Consider the following 27,259-nt stretch of genomic DNA (forward strand, 5'->3'; position numbering starts at 1 on the left):
TACTGAAGGTTTCTCAGACCAAAGTAAAGAGCACATGGAAGCTCTACTTGTGGGGTTGCAATCTTCATGTACATCAGTTATTGGAGAATCATCCTACAAACTTGACAATTTTGAGATATCGTCACTGGGTTGCAAGATTACTGTTGTCATCCAAGTGTCTCCATTAGAAGGGCGGCAGTAAAAGATGAATATTGTTTTTCTATGACAAGGGTGTTCATCTCTATATAAAGTTTTCACACAGTATGTCAATGTGGATTGAAGCATCTTTCATAATGCAGCTGTGTTTATAAATATCATCAAGTTCACCATGGTAAGTACTGATGATTTACAAATAATCATCCTTGTCATGTACTGATGCGTTACGACGAATTCACATTGTCATGTACTGATGTTTTACGATGTAATAAAAATAGTTTTTACAAGATTCCCTCCAGGAATTTTTATTATGGCATCAAGTGTCCCATTTGGGTATGAATGTACAAACATACTCTCACCGTCTAATGTTTCCAAGATCACGTTTGTTAGATTTGTGGAGGACATTTTCTTCAGTGTTTACAAAAACATGCGCGCTAGTCGTATAGACAATTGAAATATCGTATTTATTAATTTGTCATGTTCACTTTAACACATACTGTTGTTGTCGGAAGATTGAAATTGGTGTCAAAATTGTATTTCAATCAATCAATCAAACTTTATTGTTAAAGCGCTTTTCATACATTAAAAAAAAATGCAACGCAAAGTGCTTTACAAAGTTAAAAACAATACCCCCGATGACCCATCATTACATACATATGCACGGACACAGATACCAAACTCAAACACACACACACACAACATACACACATATGCAACTATATGGACAAATGATTGCATGGCTGAGTACAGAGGAGTCATGTGAGTAAACACTATCACAGGAGCCATCTGCACCAGGAGTTCATCAGTCCATGGCCACCAGGACGCTGACACAAAAGCGCCTCCACAAGCATGATCGATAACCTCTGAGGCAGTTGGAAAATAAAAATAATAAAACTTGTAAAATAGTAAGAACCATTAGTAGAGATAAAGAATAAAATACAAGTTAAGACAATATCAGGAAAAAGCCAAATCAAAAAGGTGTGTCTTAATCCTGTTCTTAAAAACATGAACGTTCTCCGCAGCACTCAGGTCCTCCGGCCATAATGGTGGAAAGATGTCATCCCGTGACTTTGTGTCCTAACTTTTGGAATAATTAGGAGATGGGTGCCGGAGGATCTCAGGGCCCGGGAAAGCTCATAGGGTAAAAGCAAATCTGAAAGATAAGAAGGCCCAATACCATTAAAAACATTTATAAACCATAAGAAGAACCTTACAATTGATCCTGAAACACACAGGGAGCCAATGCAGAGATTTTAAAACTGGTGTAATGTGAGCCCGCCTTGATCTATGTTAAAAAAAAAAACATATAAAAAGGTTGATATAAGATTGAATTGCCTGCAAAGTCTACAAAACACATATAGGTTAAATGAAGAATTTACATTGCAATGTTTACAAAAAAAAAAGTGTATGTAACGCTGAATTTTCTTTCGGGTTAACAAAAGCTATGGTAGGTACATAGAAGATTAAATTGTCTACAATAGTTTGTAGAAAATTTCCAACTCTCTTCAATGTTTACGAAAACATGTACGTTAACTTCATGGACGACTGTCTTCAGTTTCTGAAAAAACATATAAAAACAGAATAAAAGATTGTGATGTTTACAGAAACTGCCATCTGGACAAAAAATATGTATGCAAAATTTACTTCAGTGTTTAGAAATAAAGACGTATGACAGGTAGGAAAAACACTAAATTGTCTGCGATGTTTACAAAAAACAATACTACAGTTTCAACAAAGACTTAGAATTGTGATCGTTACAAACACAGCCCATGTAGCGTTAAATTCGTATGTTCGGTACATAAAAGACTAAATCGTCTACGACATTTACAAAAACACGTTAATTGGGTTTGTGGAAGACTTAATTATCGATGATATTTAAGAAACACTTACAGACAGTACAATCAGTTAATAGGAGATTTTCCACAGAAGACTTTGGCTATTTTTACAAACGTATGTGCAACATTTTTTCAGTGTTAACTTCAAGTACGTACGCTAGGTCTATTGAAGAATACATTTTCTGCAGTTTGAACAAAAAACAGTACTGTACAGTACATCTAACAAGGAATTTTGGCAAAAAATGTTAACTAAAAACGATACATATAATACTAATAGTCTGCAAAGTTTACAAAAACATGTAGTTAGGTTTGTGGAGACTAGGGTTGTCCCGATACCAGTATTTTGGTACCGGTACCAAAATGTATTACAATACTTTTCAAAATAAAGTGGATCATGAATTTTTTATTTATTTTTGTGTTCATTTTCACAAAAAATCTTATGATACATTACACATATGGTAAAATGTTCTCTCGTGTTTACTAAAAACGGTACATATAATACTAATAGTCTGCAAAGTTTACAAAAATATGTAGTTAGGTTAGTGGAGACTAGGGTTGTCCCGATACCAGTATTTTGGTACCAGTACCAAAATGTATTTCAATACTTTTGAAAATAAAGTGGATCATGAAAATGTATTCATTTTTGGCTTCATTTTCACAAAAAAATCTTATGATACATTAAACATGTGTTTTTTATTGCACTCAAAGAACAATTTTAGAATACAAAAAAAAATAAAGGCATTAAACATATTGGGCTTTTCTTGTTGCAGTCAAATAACAATTTACAATTGTATATATTACAAAAAGTCTGCCATAATCTTGTCAGCTTCAAACACCGAACTATCTATTACACAAGACAAGAAGAAGGAATCGAGCAGAGACAGAGTTGAATTTTACTCATGAGGAGAGACGTATTGGGCTGTACACTCACAGTTTCCCCCTACACTCTAAGGTACAGCCCCACATGCTCCTCTATTTATTCGGGAGGTCCCCAGTTAACATCACTGAGGCTGCAAGCAGCCCCAGTAGACACAATACATTGATTGATTGATTGATTGAGACTTTTATTAGTAGGTTGCACAGTGAAGTACATATTCCGTACAATTGACCACTAAATGGTAACCTCCGAATAAGTTTTTCAACTTGTTTAAGTCGGGGTCCACTTAAATTGATTCATGATACAGATATATACTATCATATATACTATCATCATAATACAGTCATCACACAAGATAATCACATTGAATTATTTACATTATTTACATTTAGGGGTGTGGAGGGGGGGGTGTAGGATATGGACATCAAGTAGTGGACATAGAGAGACAGAGAGAGAGAGAGAGAGAGAGAGAGAGAGAGAGAGAGAGAGAGAGAGAGAGAGAGAGAGAGAGAGAGAGAGAGAGAGAGAGAGAGAGATCAGAAGGCATAAGAAAAAGTATCTGCATTTGATTGTTTACATTTGATTATTAGCAATCCGGGGAGGGTGTTAGTTTAGGGTTGTAGCTGCCTGGAGGTGAACTTTTATTGCGGTTTTGAAGGAGGATAGAGATGCCCTTTCTTTTATACCTGTTGGGAGCACATTCCACATTAATGTGGCATAGAAAGAGAATGAGTTAAGACCTTTGTTAGTTAGGAATCTGGGTTTAACGTGGTTAGTGGAGCTCCCCCTGGTGTTGTGGTTATGGCGGTCATTTACGTTAAGGAAGTAGTTTGACATGTACTTCGGTATCAGGGAGGTGTAGCGGATTTTATAGACTAGGCTCAGTGAAAGTTGTTTAACTCTGTCCTCCACCTTGAGCCAGCCCACTTTAGAGAAGTGGGTAGGAGTGAGGTGGGATCTGGGGTGGAGGTCTAGAAGTAACCTGACTAGCTTGTTCTGAGATGTTTGGAGTTTAGATTTGAGGGTTTTGGAGGTGCTAGGGTACCAGGAGGTGCATGCGTAATCGAAAAAGGGTTGAACGAGAGTTCCCGCCAGAATCCTCAAGGTGCTTTTGTTGACCAGAGAGGAGATTCTGTAGAGAAATCTCGTTCGTTGGTTAACCTTTTTGATTACCTTGGTTGCCATTTTATCACATGATTATTCAGAATGGAAATGTGCTGACACTCGTGATCTCGCCCTGTCTCTGTCCTGTCCGCACCGAGGTACTCGATGGCCGTCCTTGGTTGTCAGCAGGCAGGGTCTGGAACCAAACTGCTGACACGAGACAACTCGCAAAGCAAGACCACATGTTGTGCCTTTGCACAGATAGAAAGTACAACTTCAGCACAATTGATAATAACTATAGCAACGGCCTTTTAGCATAAGAGTTGTGTGATAACGTATACATAATTATTCTAACAATCTAGGATTAGGTTAGAATAGAATAAAAAGCTTTACTGACATTGTATTAAATGCTTCGTGATTTATGGTTGCCACTCTTAGTCTATGCTTTAAGACAAATACAATCATCAGTACTGAACACTAAAAACAATATTATGGCTAAAAGTATACATATAAGACATGTCGCAGGTAAAACACACATTGTCAAAGATTTAACACAAATTGTAGCAATTTGTAACAAAATTCAGTCATTTCACTTGCATTAGTTTGCGCTACGTGGGCGGTTTAGACTCTGGTAATATTTGTGCAGCTGCGATATATACAAAGTAGTTGAGATAGTTAACTACACAACCTTGAAACTCATTGTGCAGGTCTCAATGATCATTATTAAAATGTTTACCTAAGTTTGAAGCAACGATTCTAATAGGCAAGGCAAGGCAAGGCAAGGCAACTTTATTTGTATAGCGCTTTTCATACACAAGGCAGACTCAAAGTGCTTCACAGACAACAAAGTGAAATGAAAGAAAATAAAAGCAAAATTAAAATGCAGACAATAAAAATAAAAACAGTGCAGACGTTAAAAGTTAAAAGATTAAAAGATTTAGCTGAAAGCTAAGGTGAACATAAAAGTCTTCAGTCTAGTTTTAAAAGTAGTACTAATACTTTAATCATGCCACCTTTAGCGAGGCTTGAAGCCCAAATACATCCATATTGCGCTTCATGCACCCTCTTTATTGACCATTAGAACTGCCTTTATTTGCCATTTTTCCTCTCCACGCTGTTTTGGCTCAGCAATGTTACCACGGTACGGCAGCATGCGGATGAAAAAAAATAAATACCGGTATCTTTCAAAGACGTCATGTACACTATGTACATGACACTATACACATGACTATGCACATGTTGACTCCAAGAGTGTGCAAAACAGAATGAGAAAATATATTTATACACTATAACCACATATAAATATATATACACTATAACCACATATAAACCTGTTTGATGCTTCGGAAAGTTGCTGGGTATCAATGTTGGTTCAGATCAGGTAGAGGTTGAGCTGAGCCAGGATTTTATGGCAGTTTTAAAATTTAGTAGGGAAGTTGGAATTGAAAGGTCTGTTGGTAGTACATTCCACTGTGTGGTGGCAAAATAGTAGAATGCATTTTTTCCCATGAGAGTCTTGAATTTGGGGGGGACGATGTCTGAGGAACTCCCACTCGTGTAGTACCTGTGAGCATCACTTACTCTGGTGAAATAGTTTTGACAGGTACTTGGGGACAGTTTCTCTGAGTATTTTGAATACCAGGCACATTGCGATTTGGTGTACTCTTTCCTCAACTCTAAGCCATCCCAATTTGGTACAGTGGTCTTGAGTTAGGTGAGTCCTGACTTTAATGTTTACAAAAACAGGTACGTTAGCTACTCCAAAGACCCTCCCCATTGCGACCCCACAAGGTATTCTGTACTCTTTCCTCAACTCTAAGCCATCCCAATTTGGTACAGTGGGCTTGAGTTAGGTGCGTCCTGACTTTAATGTTTACAAAAACAGGTACGTTAGCTACTCCAAAGACCCTCCCCATTGCGACCCCACAAGGTATTCTGTACTCTTTCCTCAACTCTAAGCCATCCCAATTTGGTACAGTGGGCTTGAGTTAGTTGAGTCCTGACTTTAATGTTTACAAAAACAGGTACGTTAGCTACTCCAAAGACCCTCCCCATTGCGACCCCACAAGGTATTCTGTACTCTTTCCTCAACTCTAAGCCATCCCAATTTGGTAAAGTGGGCTTGAGTTAGGTGAGTCCTGACTTTAATGTTTACAATAACATGTACGTTAGCTACTCCAAAGACCCTCACCATTGCGACCCCACAAGGTATTCTGTACTCTTTCCTCAACACTAAGCCATCCCAATTTGGTACAGTGGGCTTGAGTTACGTGAGTCCTGACTTTAATGTTTACAAAAACAGGTACGTTAGCTACTCCAAAGACCCTCACCATTGTGACCCCACAAGGTATTCTGTACTCTTTCCTCAACTCTAAGCCATCCCAATTTGGTACAGTGGGCTTGAGTTAGGTGAGTCCTGACTTTAAAGGCCTACTGAAAGCCACTACTACCGACCACGCAGTCTGATAGTTTATATATCAATGATGAAATCTTAACATTGCAACACATGCCAATACGGCCGGGTTAACTTATAAAGTGCAATTTAAAATTTCCCGGGAAACTTCCGGTTGAAAACGTCTATGTATGATGACGTTTGCGCGTGACGTCAATGGTTGAAGCGGAAGTATTCCGACACATTGTATCTCAATACAAACAGCTCTGTTTTCATCGCAAAATTCCACAGTATTCTGGACATCTGTGTTGGTGAATCTTTTGCAATTTGTTTAATGAACAATGGAGACTGCAAAGAAGAAAGTTGTAGGTGGGATCGGTGTATTAGCGGCTGGCTGCAGCAACACAACCAGGAGGACTTTGAGTTGGATAGCAGACGCGCTATCCGACGCTAGCCGCCGACCGCATCGATGATCGGGTGAAGTCCTTCGTCGCGCCGTCGATCGCTGAAACGCAGGTGAGCACGGGTGTTGATGAGCTGATGAGGGCTGGCGTAGGTGGAGCGCTAATGTTTTTATCATAGCTCTGGCGAGGTCCCGTAGCTAAGTTAGCTTCAATGGCGTCATTAGCAACAGCATTGCTAGGCTTCGACAGGCGGCACAGCATTAACCGTGTGGTTACAGGTCCAGTGTTTGGTTCGGTGTCTCCTGATAGTAGTATTGTCGATCTTCTGTCTATCCTTCCAGTCAGGGGCTTATTTATTTTGTTTCTATCTGCATTTAAGCACGATGCTATCACGTTAGCTCCGTAGCTAAAGTGCTTCACCGATGTATTGTCGTGGAGATAAAAGTCACTGTGAATGTCCATTTCGCCTTCTCGACTCTCATTTTCAAGAGGATATAGTATCCGAGGTGGTTTAAAATACAAATCCCTGATCCACAATAGAAAAAGGAGAAAGTGTGGAATCCAATGAGCCCTTTTACCTAAGTTACGGTCAGAGCGAAAAAAGATACTTCCTGCACTGCACGCTAGTCCTTTACTCTCACGTTCCTCATCCACAAATCTTTCATCCTCGCTCAAATTAATGGGGTAATCGTCGCTTTCTTGGTCCAAATCGCTCTCGCTGCTGGTGTAAACAATGGGGAAATGTGAGGAGCCCTTCACCTGTGACGTCACGCTACTTCCCGGTACAGGCAAGGCTTTTTTTATCAAAAGTTGCGAACTTTATCGTCGATGTTCTCTACTAAATCCTTTCAGCAAAAATATGGCAATATCGCGAAATGATCAAGTATGACACATAGAATGGATCTGCTATCCCCGTTTAAATAAAAAAAATTAATTTCAGTAGGCCTTTAATGTTTACAAAAACAGGTACGTTAGCTACTCCAAAGACCCTCACCATTGCGACCCCACAAGGTATTCTGTACTCTTTCCTCAACACTAAGCCATCCCAATTTGGTACAGTGGGCTTGAGTTAGGTGAGTCCTGACTTTAATGTTTACAAAAACAGGTACGTTAGCTACTCCAAAGACCCTCACCATTGCCACCCCACAAGGTATTCTGTACTCTTTCCTCAACTCTAAGCCATCCCAATTTGGTACAGTGGGCTTGAGTTAGGTGAGTCCTGACTTTAATGTTTACAAAAACAGGTACGTTAGCTACTCCAAAGACCCTCACCACTGCCACCCCACAAGGTATTCAGATTTTCTGAGAAATCCAGAGACATGACACAGTCCAGCATAGTTGAATATCAATGAGTGAGGGGAGGTTCACGTTCATAAAAGGGTTATTGTTTACAACGCGCAGTAGTAGTAGGCAGAGGCATGGTTGGAATTGTGCTGCCGTCTCAATGCTGCGATTAAGACGCTGCCCAGCACCACGCCGCACTCCCCGCTCTGCCGCTGCGTAACCCTCAGAAGGCTAACTCTCTGCGTGTGATGCTGCTTAGGACCCAGCTAACCTCAAGCCAGAGACGCTGACGGGACCGCAGGCTCCAGAAGTGGCCACGGAGCAACCTGACGACGCCAACGTCCCAGCAGCGCCAATCGAGGAGACTAACCCAGAAGAGAGTCCGGTCATGAACTTCTTCAAAAATTTAGTAAGTAGACACCACAGACGTGGTTTGGAAGGAGTTTTTCTTGCTTCCTTTTTAGAATTGTTTCAAAGAGTTGGGCATCCCTCAGATAAAACACATTTTCTGTTTAAATATATTTATCATAAATGACTTCAGTGCTAAAGGTATCCATAACAAACGATGTCCCTGACGCACAACACAGTCATTGTGCCTCGGCTTCATCCCGCCTGGCGTTTTTTAAAGAGTCACAGTGCCCCGGCGCCGCGCTGATCCAGCCTTGGAACATGCGGGGATGTGGCGGCCCCATTGTTGGGGGCCGTCACAAGGGAGGCCTGTGCGCCTGGAAGTGGAGATTGGCGAAGATAGAGCGAGGGCAGGCCTACGCCATCTCCGCCGCACAATGGCTGCCAGTCTGACAGCGCACGCACTGTACGAGCTCCGCAGGCCGTGGGCACTCTGTTGGTTTATTCTAAAGGCCTGTGTCTGCGCTGGTGAAAGGCTTGCTTTGCTGCTTTCTTTGTGCCTTTGACATATTCAGCATCTCGAATAACGGTGGTGTTTAATGACGTGAGGCTTTGGCAAGTTGTTATTCCGTTTTTGTGTTTTTGTTTTTTCTTTGCGGCAGAATTTAACGGTGACTGTGCCTTCCCTTGTCCGGCAGATGACTCCCACTAAAACGTCCAAAAAGGAAAGCGATGGCGTCCCAAAGGAACAGGTGAACATGACGTATTGAAAGTACAAATGCAAGGTCTAGTTGGCAATCAGGTAGTGTTTTGGGCCTATGGTGACATTTTAAGTACTTTGGCAAACGATAAATTGATACATTTAAAAAAACAAACTCACCACCATGAACCGAATGGATGGTTTCCATGGATATATGGAAATGTGTAATGACATACTGTATATACTACATATACTACAATACTACTATACTCCAAAACCCAAAACCAGTGAAGTTGTCACGTTGTGTAAATGGCAAATAAAAACAGAATACAATGATTTGCAAATCCTTTTCAACCTATATTCAATAGAATAAACTGCAAAGACCAGATACTTAACGTTCGAACTGGAAAATGTTGTAATTTTTGGCAAATATGAGCTCATTTGGAATTTGATGCCTGCAACATTATTAAAAAAAGCTGGCTCTAGTGGCAAAAGAAGACTGGTAAAGTTGAGGAATGCTCATCAAACACTTATTTGGAACCTCCCACAGGTGAACAGGCTAATTGGGAACCATGATTGGGTATAAAAAAAACAGCTTGAAATGCTCAGTCATTCACAAACAAGGATGGGGCGAGGGTCACCACTTTGTCAACAAATGCGTGAGCAAATCGTCCAACAGTTAAAGAACAACATTTCTCAACCAGCTATTGCAAGGAATTTAGGGATTTCCACCATCTACAGTCCGTAATATCATCAAAAGGTTCAGAGAATCTGGAGAAATCACTGCACGTAAGCGATGATATTACAGACCTTCGATCCCTCAGGCGGTACTGCATCAAAAAGCGACATCAGTGTGTAAAGGATATCACCACATGGGCTCAGGAACACTTCAGAAAACCACTGTCAGTAACTACAGTTGGTCGCTACATCTGTAAGTGCAAGATAAAACTCTACTATGCAAAGCGAAAGCTATTTATCAACAACACCCAGAAACACGGCCAGCTTCGCTGGGCATGAGCTCATCCAACTTGGACTGACGCAAAGTGGAAAGGTGTTCTGTGGTCTGACGAGTCCACATTTCAAATTGTTTTTGGAAACTGTGGATGTCGTGTCTAAGTTAATGATTATTTGTTTCTCAGTTGGAACATTAAATATCTTGTCTTTGCAGTCTGTTCAATTGAATATAAGTTGAAAAGGATTTGCAAATCATTGTATTCTGTTTTTATTTACGAATTACACAACGTGACAACTTCACTTGTTTTGGGTTTTGTATATACTACACATTGTTTATTTAGGGTGTAACAGTACATGTTTTCGTAATGTACAGGTAGGACAGCCAGAGCTAGAGCTGTCCAATCTTCAAGACTACAGAGGACAGCTGTAGAGTAGAATCAGGGCTGTACTATATCAAATACAAGACAGGGAATTCAGGGATAGAGTTGTTTTATCCCAAAGACTAGCTAGGACAGCCAGAGCTAGAGCTGTCCAATCTTAAAGACTACAGAGGACAACTGTAGAGTATAATTAGGGCTGTACTATATCAAATACAAGGTAGGGAAGACAGAGATAGAGTTGTTTTATCCCATAGACTAGGTAGGACAGCCAGTGCTAGAGTGGTCCAATATTAAAGACTACAGAGGACAGCTGTAGAGTAGATTTATGGCTGTACTATATCAAATACAAGATAGGGAAGACAGATATAGAGTTGTTTTTTCCCAAAGACTAGATAGGACAGCCAGAGATAGATCTGTCCAATCTTAAAGACTACAGAGGACATCTGTAGAGTAGAATTAGGGCTGTACTATACCAAATACAAGATAGGGAAGTCAGAGATAGAGTTGTTTTATACCAAAGTAGAATAAGGGCTGTACCATATCATATACAAGATAGGGAAGACAGAGATAGAGTTGTTTTATCCCACAGACTAGATAGGACAGCCAGGGCTAGCGCTATCCAATTGTAAAGACTACAGAGGACAGCTGTAGAGTAGAATTAGGGCTGTACTATATCAAATACAAGATAGGGAAGTCAGAGATAGAGTTGTTTTATCCCAAAGACTAGATAGGCCACCCAGAGCTAGAGCTGTCCAATCTTAAAGACTTCAGAGGACAGCTGTAGAGTAGAATTAGAGCTGTACTATATCAAATACAAGATAGGGAAGTCAGAGATAGAGTTGTTTTATCTCACAGACTAGATAGAACAGCCAGGGCTAGCGCTATCCAATTTTAAAGACTACATAGGACAGCTGTAGAGTAGAATTAGGGCTGTACTATATCAAATACAAGATAGGGAAGTCAGAGATAGAGTTGTTTTATCCCAAAGACTAGATAGGCCACCCAGAGCTAGGGCTGTCCAATCTTAAAGACTACAGAGGACAGCTGTAGAGTAGAATTAGAGCTGTACTATATCAAATACAAGATAGGGAAGTCAGAGATAGAGTTGTTTTATCTCACAGACTAGATAGAACAGCCAGGGCTAGCGCTATCCAATTTTAAAGACTACAGAGGACAGCTGTAGGGTAGAATTAGGGCTGTACTATATCAAATACAAGATAGGGAAGTCAGAGATTGAGTTGTTTTATCCCAAAGACGAGATAGGACAGCTAGAGCTAGCGCTATCCAATCTTAAAGACTACAGAGGACAGCTGTAGAGTATAATTAGGGCGGTACTATATCAATTACAAGATAGGGAAGTCAGAGATAGAGTTGTTTTATCCCAAATACTAGATAGGACAGCCAGAGATAGTTCTGTCCAATCTTAAAGACTACAGAGGACAGCTGTAGAGTAGAATTAGGGCTGTACTATATCAAATACAAGATAGGGAATTCGGGGATAGAGTTGTTTTATCACAAATACTAGATAGGACAGCCAGAGCTAGAGCTGCCCAATCTTAAAGACTACAGGGGACAGCTGTAGAGTAGAATTAGGGCTGTACTATATCAAATACAAGATAGGGAAGTCAGAGATAGAGTTGTTTTATCCCAAATACTAGATAGGACAGCCAGAGATAGATCTGTCCAATCTTAAAGACTACAGAGGACAGCTGTAGAGTATTATTAGGGTTGTACTATATCAAATACAAGATAGGGAAGACAGATATAGAGTTGTTTTATCCCAAAGACTAGTTAGGACAGCCAGAGATAGATCTGTCCAATCTTAAAGACTACAGAGGACAGCTGTAGAGTAGAATTAGGGCTGTACTATACCAAATACAAGATAGGGAAGTCAGAGATAGAGTTGTTTTATACCAAAGTAGAATAAGGGCTGTACCATATCAAATACAAGATAGGGAAGACAGAGATAGAGTTGTTTTATCCCAAAGACTAGATAGGACAGCCGGCGCTAGAGCTGTCCAATCTTAAAGACTACAGAGGACAGCTGTTAAAGTAGAGTAGAGTAACATTAGGGCTGTACTATATCAAATACAATATAGGGAAGTCAGAGATAGAGTTGTTTTATCCCAAAGACTAGATAGGACAGCCAGAGGTCCAAGGTAACGGATGAAGCCTGCTCAGATGAGCAAACTGGACAGTCCAGTGAGGTGAGATCATTGAGCTGATTATTACAGTTGTGTGTTTCACTTCCAGAAGGACCCCCAGCCAGGACCAGGCACCACCGTGAGCACATTGTCTTTCCCTTGCACATAACTGGGATCGGGCTACTTCCTGGAGAAAGCTTCTTTTATCTCGCATCCACTCGCCCGCCTCCCACACGCCAACTCTGTGTCTCCCACCAGGTGGCCCAGGTGTCCGACCCGCCGCCGGCCCCCAAGGGGATGTCGGTCCCCCCGCCTCCTCCCCCCCCAGAGCCTCCCAAACTGGAAGTGAAAGTGGAGCTGAGTGGCAAACCTGTGAAAGCCAGCGCCTCCAGAGAAAAGCCCAAAGATGTCCTGAGCAAGTTCTTTCGTACCAAGGTAAATACTCTAATATCACTACATTAGGGTTGTCCCAATATCGGGACTGGTACCAAAATGTATTTTGATACGTTTTTAAATAAAGGGGACCACAAAAAATGGCATTATTGGTTTTATTTTAACAACAAATCTTAGGGTACATGAAACATATGTTTATTATTGCAATTTAGTCCTCAAATAAAATAGTGAACATACTAGACAACTTGTCTTTTAGTAGTAAGTAAACAAACAAAGGCTCCTAATTAGTCTGCTGACGTATGCAGTAACATATTGTATCATTTATCATGTTATTATTTAGTCAACATTATAAAGGACAAACTGTAAAAAATGGATTATTAATCTACTCGTTCATTTACTGTTAATATCTGCTTATTTTCTCTTTCAACATGCTCTATCTACACTTCTGTTAAAATGTAATAATCACTTATTCTTCTCTTCTTTGATACTTTACATTAGTTTTGGATGATACCACAAATTTAGGTATTTACAGGATCATACAATGGTCATATTCAAAGTCCTCATGTGTCCAGGGACATATTTCCCGAGTTTATAAACATAATATGAATTTTAAAAAAGGAAAACAGATTTTGTGACGATAAAAAATATCAATGTAATCATAGTAGTACCGACTAGATACGCTATTGTACTTGGTATCATTACAGTGGCTGTCAAGTTTAGATCCACTCATGGCGTTTGTTTACATTGTGACGCCGGTGAGCTATTGTATGTGTAGTGAAGCATGTTTAGCTATTCATCGTCCTCCAGTGATAATGTTACATGCAAGAAACTTACTTTATTCGTCGCCATGGAGGCGAGGATTAGTGATTTAGAAGTAGCTAAAACAAAAGTAGCTATAAAAAAAAAAGTAGTAGCTAAAACAAAAGTGGCTAAAAAAAAGGTAGCTAAAACAAAAGTAGCTTAAAAAAAAGTAGTAGCTAAAACAAAAGTAGCTAAAAAAAGGAGTAGCTAAAACAAAAGTAGCTAAAAAAAGTAGCTAAAACAAAAGTAGCTTTAAAAAAAAGTAGTAGCTAAAACAAAAGTAGCTAAAAAAGTAGGTATACAAAATCGTCCTCCAGTGATAATGGTACAGTAAGAAACTTACTTTATTTGTCGCCATGGAGGCAAGGATTAGTGATTTAGAAGTAGCTAAAAAAAAAGTAGTAGCTAAAACAAAAGTGGCTAAAAAAAAGAAGCTAAAACAAAAGTAGCTTTAAAAAAAAGTAGTAACTAAAACAAAAGTAGCCAAAAAAAAGGAGTAGCTAAAACAAAAGTAGCTAAAAAAAGGAGTAGCTAAAACAAAAGTAGCTAAAAAAGTAGCTAAAACAAAAGTAGCTTAAAAAAATGTAGTAGCTAAAACAAAAGTAGCTAAAAAAGTAGGTATAAAAAATCGTCCTCCAGTGATAATGGTCCAGTAAGAAACTTACTTTATTTGTCGCCATGGAGGCAAGGATTAGTGATTTAGAAGTAGCTAAAACAAAAGTAGCTTTAAAAAAAAAAGTAGTAGCTAAAACAAAGGTGGCTAAAAAAAAGTAGCTAAAACAAAAGTAGCTAAAAAAAAGTAGTAACTAAAACAAAAGTAGCCAAAAAAAGGAGTAGCTAAAACAAAAGTAGCTTAAAAAAATGTAGTAGCTAAAACAAAAGTAGCTAAAAAAGTAGGTATAAAAAATCGTCCTCCAGTGATAATGGTACAGTAAGAAACTTACTTTATTTGTCGCCATGGAGGCAAGGATTAGTGATTTAGAAGTAGCTAAAACAAAAGTAGCTAAAAAAAAGTAGTAGCTAAAACAAAAGTAGCTAAAAAAAAGAAAAGTAGTAGCTAAAACAAAAGTATCTAAAAAAAGTAGTACCTAAAACAAAAGTAGCTAAAAAAAAGTAGCTAAAACAAAAGTAGCTAAAAAAAAAGTAGTAGCTAAAACAAAAGTAGCTAAAAAAGTAGCTAAAAAAAAGAAGAAGTGGCTAAGACACTGCCAACTGCGGATGGACGTTAGCCGTTAGCCAGCTAGCCATGTCGTAAAGCACCTCTTCCTGAGGGCGTTTCAGTGTTATAACTTCACCTTTATCTTTACTTTTTAAGCCAAAATGCGTCCGTTCTCCCTTTTCTGTCTACACACTGTGTCTGCTTGTAAGTACTCTATGATTGTATGTGTCGTGAAGCATTTTTAACTATTCCTCGTCCTCCAGTGATAATGCTACTTGTAAGAAACTTACTTTATTTGTCGCCATGGAGGCGAGGATTAGTGATGTAAAAGTAGCTAAAACAAAAGTAGCTAAAAAAGTAGCTAAAACAAAAGTAGCTATAAAAAAAAGAAGAAGCAGTAACTAAAACAAAAGTAGCTAAAAAAAAAAGTAGCTAAAACTAAAGTAGCTAAAAAGAAAAAGTAGCAGATAAAACAAAAGTAGCTTAAAAAGTAGCTTAAAAACAAAAGTAGCTAAAAAGTAGCTAAAAAAGGAAGAAAAAAATAAGTAGCTAAGACACTGCCAACTGCGGATGGACGTTAGCCGCTAGCCAGCTAGTCTTAAAGCACCTCTTCCTGAGTGTGTTTCAGTGTTATAACTTCACCTTTATCGTCAGTTTTTTAAGGCAAAATGCGTCCGTTCTCCCTTTTCTGTCTACACTCTGTGTCTGCTTGTAAGTACTCTATGCATGTGCACTGCCGAACATGCTCCTCTGCTCGTAAAACAAGCAATGTCACAACGTGACGACAATCATGCCTGCAAAAACAAAATATGTTTTTGTTTTTTTTTGGATAATCTAATTAAGACATATATATATATATATATATATATATATATATATATATATATATATATATATATATATATATATATATATATATATATATATATATATATATATATATATATATATATATATATATATATATATATATATATATATATATATATATATATATATATATATATATATATATATATTCTGATATTAAATTGTATTTCCTCCACTGCATTTCCACTGTGCTCTCACTTCATCATCCATCTACACTCTATTATGTCATAAGAAGGCTTTTGTTCATTGACCAGCGTTCCAGTCACACTGCCAACTAGTGGCCTGGCATGCCTACTACAGCATGAGCAGCTGTTCTTTGTTGTTATTAATCTCATGTTGGCTTGTAACTCCCAGTAACAACTGCTTCAATGTGCTGCAGACTAACAAGGAGACACCAGGGCAAGAAGTGGAAGTAGACACAGTTGTAGAAGTACAGGTAAATGTATGTGTACATACATATTATAGTATCTGTCAACACTTTTGTCCCAGCATGGAGTATTAGAAGTGTGTTAGTCTAGTAAACACTACTGTGTGTGTAGCTTCAATGCTGATGAACTGTGTTTGTCTCCAAAGAAACACTTTTGTGAAATGGAACAGTAGGATACAAACGTGAGCAACACTAGCATAGCTATGTGAGCTACATGCTGACATTACATTTTAACACCATTCTAGGTTAACAACATAAGCATAGCTATGTTAGTTACATGCTAACATTACATTTTAACACATTATAGGTTAACAACACAAGCATAGCTATGTTAGCTACATGCTAACATTACATTTTAACACCATTCTAGGCTAACAACACTATCATAGCTATGTTAGCTACATGCTAACATTACATTTTAACACCATTCTAGGTTAACAACACTATCATAGCTATGTTAGCTACATGCTAACATTACATTTTAACACCATTCTAGGTTAACAACACAAGAATAGCTATGTGAGCTACATGCTGACATTACATTTTAACGTCATGCTAAGTTAGCAACACTAGCATAGCTATGTGAGCTACATGCTAACATTACATTTTAACACCATTCTAGGTTAACAACACAAGCATAGCTTTGTTAGCTACATGCTAACATTACATTTTAACACCATTCTAGGTTAACAACACAAGCATAGCTATGTGAGCTACATGCTAACATTACATTTTAACACCATTCTAGGTTAGCAACACTAGCATAGCTATGTGAACTACATGCTAAAATTACATTTTAACATCAAGCTGGGTTAGCCATACAAGCATAGCTATGTGATCTACATGCTAATTTTACATTTTAACGTCATGCTAAGTTAGCAACACTAGCATGGCTATGTGAACTACATGCTAACATTACATTTTAACATCATGCTAGGTTAGCAACACTAGCATAGCTATGTGAGCTACATGCTAACATTACATTTTAACATCATGCTAGGTTAGCAACACTAGCATAGTTATATGACCTACATGCTAACATTCTATTTTATTATAATACTAGGTTAGCAACACTAGCATAGTTATATGAGCTACATGCTAACGTTTTATTTAATTATATTGCTAGGTCAGCAACACTAGTACATATTTGTGAGCTACATGCTAACATTACATTTTAACATAATACTAGGTCAGCATACTCACTTAATAAAAATGTACTTATTTAACGACTACCACTACCACGACTGTAACTGACGTATGGATAGATGGCAGAGCTTTGAGATGCTTTTTAAGATGTGGGGGCTGTCACGCCAATTTTCTTCCCATCACAAAAACCTTCCTAACCCCCATTTACTTCCGGGGTCATTTCCGCTTACGTCAGTTCCTCTTACGTCATTGACAGCGATCGATAGCACTTCGTTTGACTCTTTTTTATAATACAGCGTTAACAAAACGTCTGAATTATCAACAATAATGTTGATTTAAAGTACAGACATTTAACAGTATTATATATTAATTAATATTAGTGAAATGGTTTCAACAATAATGTTGATTTAAAGTAGTACAGACATTTAACAGTATTATATATTAATTCATATTTTTTGCACGTTACCACGAAGACAGAAGTTCGCAGCAGCGGCCCTAACACTCCGCTTGAAATGTTGCGAAGCCTGCTGGTGTTTGACATAAGTCCCCTGGGACAGATAAAGACGAATATCATCCAGTGACACCACCATTTTCAGGAGATTTGGATTTATCGATCGCTGGCAATGACGTGAGAGGAACTGACGTAAGCGGAAATGACCCCGGAAGTAAATGGGGGTTAGGAAGGTTTTTGTGATGGGAAGAAAATTGGCGTGACAGGGCCATTAAAACTTTGTTAAGATGTGCAGCAAAGCCTGTTTTTTATTTTTTATAAAACTTCAAATGCGAGCGTTTGAGTTCCTGTCCTCTCAAAAGTGGAGCAAACAAGTGATGGAGATCATACATTTTCACCATAAACACACATTATTGTTACAAAAGTCACTTTCACACGAAAGGGGACCTTTAGTGAACTTGATTAAAGCCAGAGTTTTGCATCCATTGTGGAATAAAAAGGAGTTTCATCCTGCAGGAAGCAGCAGTGGAGGCCACACAAGAACTTGTAGAGGTGGAGGTAAAAACCCTTGTAGAGTTTTCTTCAGCTTCACACTTCACTTTGTATAGTCTCTTTTTTTTTTAAAAAAAAAAGCTTGTTTTTGATATTCAAATGGTGCGATTGATTTGTATGTTCCCAATAAGCCTGACGTTCAGCAGACAGCAGAAGAGGCGATACAGGCGCTTGTAGAGGAGAAGGTAACAGCGGACAGGAAGTGCTGGGAAATATTTGAATAACAATGGAACCCCTAAAGTCCCACTATTCTCAATTGGAACACATTTATTTGGGGACTTTAGCATATATATATATATATATATATATATATATATATATATATATATATATATATATATATATATATATATATATATATATATATATATATATATATATATATATATATATATATATATATATATACATATATATATGTATATATGTATATATATATATATATATATATATATATATATATATATATATATATATATGCATATATATAAACACACATATATACATACATTCAAATAATACTATATGTTTTATATATATGTGTGCATGTATATGTATGTATATATGTATATATTTTTTTCATATATATATATTGTGTGTGTATGTATATATGTATGTATGTATATATATATATGTGTGTGTGTATGTATCTACAGTATGTATGTATGTATATATATATATATATATATATATATATACATACATATAGATATATATGTGTGTGCATGTATGTATGTATATATGTGTATATATATATACATATATACATACACACACACACACATGTATATATGTATATATATATATATATATATATATATATATATATATATATATATATATATATATATATATATATATATATATATATATATATACACAGGTATATACATATATACATACACACACACACACATACATGTATATATGTATATATATATATATATATATATATATATATATATATATATATATATATATATACACATATATATATATATATACACAAAATACACATACAAAATATAGATTTTTTATTTTATTAATTTGACCCTTTCAATGCCTATTTAATAAACTATTTAGTTATATATACTGTATGTGTGTGTATATATATATATATATATATATATATATATATATATATATATATATATATATATATATATATATATATATATATATATATATATATATATATATATATATATATATATATATATATATATATATATATATATATATATATATATATAACAGTTAAAATTTTACACAAAAAAAAAAAGTGAATTAAAATATTGCCTGAAAACATGCAACTTTTATGACAGTTTGACTTTGGAACAGACTATTTCTATTTTTAACAAAATCGCAGGCAAACACACTTTGTGATGACGGAGTTTGACTGTAGAGGTTCCACTGCATGTTATCATAATTATTATGATTATAATTATTGTTACTATCAACTGGAGTTTGATGTAGAATGTTTGAATTTAGCATTACTGACGAGAGAACAAAAACGTTTCCTTCCTGCAGACGGCGATGGAGCCGCCACAGGCCGAGGTAGAAGCTGAGGTACATTTGAGGATTATTGTGAGGGCATCACATTGAGGGCTTTTCTCTCATTCTTTCTGGGATTTTGGTTGGAATATCCAACACATCTTTACCTGTCTTTGACTTCCAGGTGTGCACGCTTACCCTCATTTCATGGCTTTCCTGGCCACCGCCCTCGCTCTGTAAAATAAAAGCTCCTGATGCTTTCTTTTCTCTTCCCCAAAAAGAAGGCGGATCCGTCCAAAGCTGGCACCCTGGAGGCCACCGCCAAGCCGGAAGCAGCAGCTCCGGTTCACCAGGACAAGAAAAGTGCAGCAAAGTCTTCCTTCTTCTCTTTCTTCAAGGCCAAAGTAAGAACCCACTACAGAACACCACACATTTCAATGGGAGCAGGGGCCTACCCCAGCTGAGGGGGACAGTCTGTCAATACTGTCCATATCATGACACATTCACACACACTACCATTCATTCATTCATTCATTCATTCATTCATTTTTCATCCATCCATTTGTTCATCCATTATTTGGGTTATTTTTTTATTGAATAATTGATTGGTCGATTGATTGAGTCATTCATTTATTCATCCATCCATCCATTTGTTCATTCATCTATCCATTCATTCAGTCTTTTTTTTATTGATTAATTAATTGATTGATTGATTGATTGATTCAGTCATCAATTAACTAATTCATTGATTCAGTCATTCAATCATTCAATCATTCATTCATTTTTTATTCATTCATTCATTATTTATTTATTGGTTGAGTCATTCAATCACTAATTAATTAACTAATTCATTAATTCATAATAATAATAATATATTTTATCTGTAAAAAGCACTTTACATTGAGTAAACAACCTCAAAGTGCTACAGTGCATTAAAAAAATAAAAATAAAAAGATAATTTAAAAAATAAAAATAAAAAAAATAGAACAGCCAAATAGCTAGTACTAGTATGTCAGTCATTCAATCAGTGATTAATTCATTAATTTTGTATTCATTTCTTCATTATTTATTTATGGATTGAGTCATTCAATCACTAATTAATTAACTAATTCAGTTATTCATTCATAATTTTTTTATTCATTCATTTGTTTACTTTAAGACTTTGTGATGCAGGGCTATATAAGTACACTTTAATTAATCCATTCATCTATCCGTCCATCCATTTTCTACCGTTTGTCCTTCTCAGGTTCATTTATTCAATTGTTAAATAATTCATTAATTCCTTCATTTTTGTATTTATTCACTCAATCAGTCATTAATTAATTCAATATTGTGTATTCATTTATTTGTTTATTCTTTTATTTGTCAATGTAGTCATACATGTATTAATCCATTCATTCATTCATCCATCCATGCATTCATTTATTCTTTCTTTATTTTTTTATTTTTTTTCCATGAATTTATTATTTTGTTAATTATTTACATTCATTCATTCAGTCATTTTTTCCACGCATGCATTGATTAATTAATTCATTCATTCATTCCTTTTATAATCAATTAATTCAGTCATGTATTATTTAATTTATTCATCCATCCATCCGTTTATTCATCTATCCATTCTTTCACTCATTTTTTTATTGATTGATTAATTGATTGATTGATTTATTGATTCAATCGTTAATTAACTAATTCATTGATTCAGTCAGTCAATCGTTAATTAATTCATTCATTTTTTATTAATTTGTTCATTATTTATTTACTGATTGAGTCATTCAATCACTAATTAATTAACTAATTCAGTCATTCAGTCAATCAATCATGAATTCATTAATTAATTTTGTATTCATTTGTTCATTATTTATTTATTGATTGAGTCATTCAATCACTAATTAATGAACTAATTCATTCAATCAGTAAATCAATCATTAATTCATTTATTTTTTTATTCATTTGTTCATTATTTATTTATTGATTGAGTCATTCAATCACTAATTAATTAACTAATTCATTCAGTCATTCGTTCATTCATTCATTCAGATTTTTTTATTCATTCTTTTGTTTACTTTTAGACTTTGAGATGCAGGGCTATATAAGTAAACTTTAAATGAATGATTGATTGATATTTATTAATCCATTCATTCATTGTCCATCTATTCATCTATCCATCTATCCATTTCCTATCGCTTGTCCTTCTCGGGTTCATTCATCAATTATTAAATAATTCTAATTCCGCAAATGGCCCACCGGGCCACACTTTAGACACTCTACTGCTTCCAGTCAGGTGACCCCAAAAAGGCAAGCCCCGCCCCCGCTGCAGCAGCCCCGCCCACAGTAAAGAGCAAAGAGGAGCCCAGGGCCGCCGCCAAGTCGCCGGAAGTGACCGTGGACGACAAGGCGGCCTCTGCGACCTCCAAAGCTGGAGACGGTGCCGCCAACTCGGCCCGCAAGACGGAGAAGAGGAACTCCATCCATCTGTTTTTGAAACATCTGGTGAGAAACACACGAAAAGACGCCTAAATCGTGTTGACTTACACGCCTTTTATTTTGAAAGGCCGTGCACTTTGCAATATGTTGTTAGCAAAATGTCCACCAGATGGCAGCAGCGGATCATCTGTCCGCTCAGTTAGTTACCTCCACAACGAGCTCGGGTTTGGTGGAACTATTCTCTTTTCCAAAAGTATAACCTCATTTTTTTCCCTTTTTTTCCTTAGACAATCATTAATAATCCAAGGTATGAACATACAAAAGTTTGGAGACTCTTTCTAATGCTTTCCAATGAGAGAATGTGTACACAGTTTTGATTTATGGTTTATAATTGACTGTAATTAACATATTTAAAGGAAATGTGTTTTGTGTAAGCGACATTACAAAAGTTATATTATCAAACCGAGTTGCATCTGGATCTGATTCAGATTTGGCAGGAATGTAAATTTGACAAGAAAATGTATTTACTCACATCAAAATGTTGGTATAACTTCCTATTTATGTTTTAATCATGCTATGTAATGACTTAGATAAAATCACCCAGCATTTTTAGTGTGTAGTGGACTATACCAAAGTAGTACTGATATTTGTAGGTTATTTAGCCATTTTTATGTTTGAAAATGCTTAATTTACACTGCTGGGTTGAAAACTATCCAATTTGAGTAGTTTTCACTACATCCCTACGTTGCAAAAATTACCCAATTCCTTAGAAATAACCCATAAATGTGACCCAACAGGCTCAACCCAGAACCTGGGTAGAAAAAATAACACAGCATTTTTTTTAGTGTGTAGTGGACCATACCAAAGTAGTACTAATATTTGTAGGTTATTTAGCCATTTTTATGTTTGAAAATGCTCAATTTACACTGCTGGGGTGAAAACTACCCCATTTGAGTAGTTTTCGCTACGTCCCTACGTCACAAAAATTACCCAATTCCTTGGAAATAACCCATAAATATGACCCAACAGGCTCAACCCAGATTCTGGGTAGAAAAAATAACCCAGCATTTTGTAGTGTGTAGTGGACTTTACCAAAGTAGTGTTAATATTTGTAGGTTATTTAGCCATTTTTATGTTTGAAAATGCTAAGTTCACACTGCTGGGTTCAAAACTACCCAATTTGAGTAGTTTTCACTTTATACCTATGTCACAAAAATTACCCAACTCATTAGAAATAACCCATAAATATGACCCAACAGGCTCAACCCAGCATTTGGGTAGAAAAAATAACCCAGCATACCCAGACTATACCAAAGAAGTACTAATCTTTGTAGGTTATTTAGCCATTTTTATGTTTGAAAATGCTTAATTTAGGACCAAAAAATGAAAAAACATGTCACCAACTTTTCTTACCTGTTGGTACCTGTTATCGTGTATTTGGGACCTGCAATTTTGAAATCAAATAGCTCCGTGCCTGCCCACTTTATGGGTTATAGATAAACCTATGGATAATATATAATAGTCTCCTTTTCAGTTGAGAGAGGACGCTAAAGGCAGTGCCTTTAAGGCACGCCCCGAATATTGTTGTCCGGGTGGAAATCGGGAGAAATTCAGGAGAATGGTTGCCCCGGGAGATTTTCGGGAGGGGCACTGAAATTTGGGAGTCTCCCGGGAAAATCGGGAGGGTTGGCAAGTATGGGCTGTGCAGAACGAGACTAAAACTGAACTGGCTACAAAGTAAACAAAAACAAAATGCTGGACGACAGCAAAGACTTACTGCGGAGCAAAGACGGCGTCCACAATGTACACCCCAACATGACATGACAATCAACAATGTCGCCAGAAAGAAGGATAAAAACAACTGAAATATTCTTGATTGCTAAAGCAAAGAATATCGCTCAAAGGAAGACATGAAACTGCTACAGGAAAATACCCCCCATAAAAGAAAAAGCCACCAAAATAGAAGCGCAAGACAAGAACTAAAACAGTAGAGCTATAGTGATGCATGCTTGCACTGTAAAAAAAAATTCTGTAAAAAAACGTTCCTCTACTGGCAGCTACGGCTGCCAAGCGAAAACCATAAAATTAAAGTAAAACATTGTAAACCAAATAATGATCAAAAACATTATATTTACAGAAATGTTCATGAAACGTTTTACGGAAAAATATCGTAATTTTACAGATTTTTTCTGAATTGTTAAGATCAACCACCTTTAATAAAGTGACGATGCAAACAGTTATGCAGAAAAATACCTTTATTCTACAGATTGTTAGTATGGACATAGACTTTTGTATAACAAGCTACATATTTAATGAAAGATAATTACTGTAATTTTACATGAATTTGAAAGTAATTTAAGAAAACAGAAAATGCTACACTTCCGTTCAAAAGTTTGGGGTCACATTGAAATGTCCTTATTTTTGAAGGAAAAGCACTGTACTTTTCAATGAAGATAACTTTAAACTAGTCTTAACTTTAAAGAAATACACTCTATACATTGCTAATGTGGTAAATGACTATTCTGGCTGCAAATGTCTGGTTTTTGGTGCAATATCTACATAGGTGTATAGAGGCCCATTTCCAGCAACTATCACTCCAGTGTTCTAATGGTACAATGTGTTTGCTCATTGGCTCAGAAGGCTAATTGATTATTAGAAAACCCTTGTGCAATCATGTTCACACATCTGAAAGCAGTTTAGCTCGTTACAGAAGCTACAAAACTGACCTTCCTTTGAGCAGATTGAGTTTCTGGAGCATCACATTTGTGGGGTCAATTAAACGCTCCAAATGGCCAGAAAAAGAGAACTTTCATCTGAAACTCGACAGTCTATTCTTGTTCTTAGAAATGAAGGCTATTCCACAAAATTGTTTGGGTGACCTTAAACTTTTGAACGGTAGTATATGTATAATTAATTTGGTGTTTTTCTGTAAAAGAAATAGAAATATACATAGTTTGACATTACTAGCATATTACTTAAAATAACAGGGGGATTGTTTATTTACAGATAATGTCTTCAATTCTACAGTTTTATAAAATATTTTTTTAAAAAAAGAAAAATTACAGTAGAAATTTAGAGTAAATTAACCATAAAAATAGGATTTTTTTTACAGTGTGGTTATGGTTTAAAGTCATATCCAACAATTGCGACAACGTCCTTTTACTGTCAACTGAGTTTCGTTTTTTAATGATTTCTGCTGGTGGTGTGCCTCCGCATTTTTTCAACGCCAAAAAATGTGCCTTGGCTCCAAAAAAGGTTGCAAAATACTCATGTAGACCACATGGAAGTGTTTTTAAAAGTCTGATGTTCTTCTTAAAGGGTCAGAAACGTCACTCGACGGACGCCGGGGTCCAGACCGAGCCGGTGGTCGTGGCCGAGAAGTCCAAATGAGAGCGGAAGCCGGCGTGAAGTCCTCCTGTACAGCCTCGCCTCTATCGCTCTTCTTCTCTCAGAAACCATGGTAACAATAATAACAGTTTTGTGTACGTCGGAGTGGAAAAAGGAAAGTGGAAAATGGAAAATGCAAGTCTGTGATTTTTACTGGTGGGTGACAATGTGGAGGACTTGGTGCGGAAGGAGGAGTAGGAGAACTTTTGATGTTTGCACTAACAAAACGCTCAGCTTGACTTGTTGCGCTTAAAAAGAAAGGATGGCACTTCACCTTTTTAGACTTTGAAAGCTAAATCACAAATCTGCTCTGTCGGGAAGCTTCAATAACAAATCCACGCGGGAATAAAAATGTATTTAACGTCATGTCGCCTCTTTTGCGTGTCGTCCTGTGGCGTCTTTTCACGCAACGAATAACAAACCTTGTCCACTCGTCGCCTGTATGTGTTTCTATGTAACTGTCCTGAAGACAATAAACTTGTTCCTGGCTCTTGGGCGAATCTTGTAACTTCTCACACGAGTCATTGGGTTTGGCCGAGTCGTACACTTGTGAGAAAGTGTTGGCGCTAATTAGTCATTCTATTGTTTCATCACCACTAATTATTCCGTCAAACGCAGTTTTAATCACAGAAAGTGTGACGGTCTGTCACTTCGCTTCTGGTTGTGTTTATTTCCTGTCAGCGCTCTAATTTTTGTTTCCCTCGCCTGTCCTTGATTGGCAGCATGGCACACCTGGTTGCTATTTCTGCCTGCCATGTTCGTCAGGCCTCTGGTTCACAATCATTACGATGGATGTTATTTATTTATTGTTTGCATTCTAAATATTAAATAAGAGAGATAGAAAGTCACTCTATTCTGCCTATAAAGCCTTAAAAAAACATCCAAACACCTCCATTAAGGTTGAAAATGCTTAATTTACACTGCTGGGTTGAAAACTACCCAATTTGAGTAGTTTTCACTACATCCCTATGTCGAAAACGTTACCCAATTCCATAGAAATTACCTATAAATGCATGTTAGTATATATGTAATGTAGTAACATTCATAATAACATGTAATATATACATGATGAAGGATATATTTTATGTAGTAGCATGCATAATAACATGTAATATATACATGATGTAAGTGTATATGTAATGTAGTAACATTCATAATAACATGTAATTTATACATGATGTAAGTATATATGTAATGTAGTAACATTTATAATAACATGTAATATATACATGATGTGAGTATATATGTAATGTAGTAACATGTACAATAACTTGTAATGTATACATGATGTAAGTATATATGTAATGTAGTAACATTTATAATAACATGTAATATATACATGATGTGAGTATATATGTAATGTAGTAACATTTATAATAAGAAGTAATATATACATGCTGTAAGTAGGTATGTAATGTAGTAACATTCATAATTATTGGCCAATTTTCATACAATAAGCATAAAAAAAATAAAAAATAAAATTAAAATTAAAAAAAATTCAAGATATGTAGCGAAGCCTACTTTTTTTTTTTCTTTCTTTTTTTTTTTGTGTGCAAAAGCTGTCAATTGATGGCCATAGTGTGTTTATGACTATTAGT

The 27,259-nt window shown here is 36.5% G+C and overlaps 1 protein-coding gene across 11 annotated transcripts in view; it reads left to right on the plus strand.

Annotated features, from left to right (window-relative positions):
• LOC133652904 (uncharacterized) overlaps positions 1 to 26,154 on the plus strand; it is a 39,492-nt gene extending 13,338 nt beyond the window's left edge. The window contains exons 4-14 of one of the 11 annotated variants that reach the window (XM_062051839.1): positions 8,291 to 8,440; positions 9,078 to 9,131; positions 12,667 to 12,696; positions 12,816 to 12,992; positions 16,160 to 16,222; positions 18,321 to 18,362; positions 18,488 to 18,541; positions 19,887 to 19,925; positions 20,132 to 20,254; positions 22,110 to 22,340; positions 25,593 to 26,154. In XM_062051839.1, coding sequence (XP_061907823.1) covers positions 8,291 to 8,440; positions 9,078 to 9,131; positions 12,667 to 12,696; positions 12,816 to 12,992; positions 16,160 to 16,222; positions 18,321 to 18,362; positions 18,488 to 18,541; positions 19,887 to 19,925; positions 20,132 to 20,254; positions 22,110 to 22,340; positions 25,593 to 25,664 — 1,035 coding nt within the window. In that variant the 3' untranslated portion in view covers positions 25,665 to 26,154. Of the gene's footprint in view, positions 1 to 8,290; positions 8,441 to 9,041; positions 9,132 to 12,666; positions 12,697 to 12,815; positions 12,993 to 16,159; positions 16,223 to 18,320; positions 18,363 to 18,487; positions 18,542 to 19,886; positions 19,926 to 20,131; positions 20,255 to 22,109; positions 22,341 to 25,592 lie in introns of all 11 variants that reach the window. The other 10 variants (XM_062051840.1, XM_062051834.1, XM_062051833.1 and 7 more) reach the window with 10 other exon arrangements.
• Positions 26,155 to 27,259: the final 1,105 nt, after the last annotated feature.

Source organism: Entelurus aequoreus, linkage group LG07, assembly GCF_033978785.1.
Source record: "Entelurus aequoreus isolate RoL-2023_Sb linkage group LG07, RoL_Eaeq_v1.1, whole genome shotgun sequence".
In the NCBI taxonomy this organism is placed as follows: domain Eukaryota; kingdom Metazoa; phylum Chordata; class Actinopteri; order Syngnathiformes; family Syngnathidae; genus Entelurus; species Entelurus aequoreus.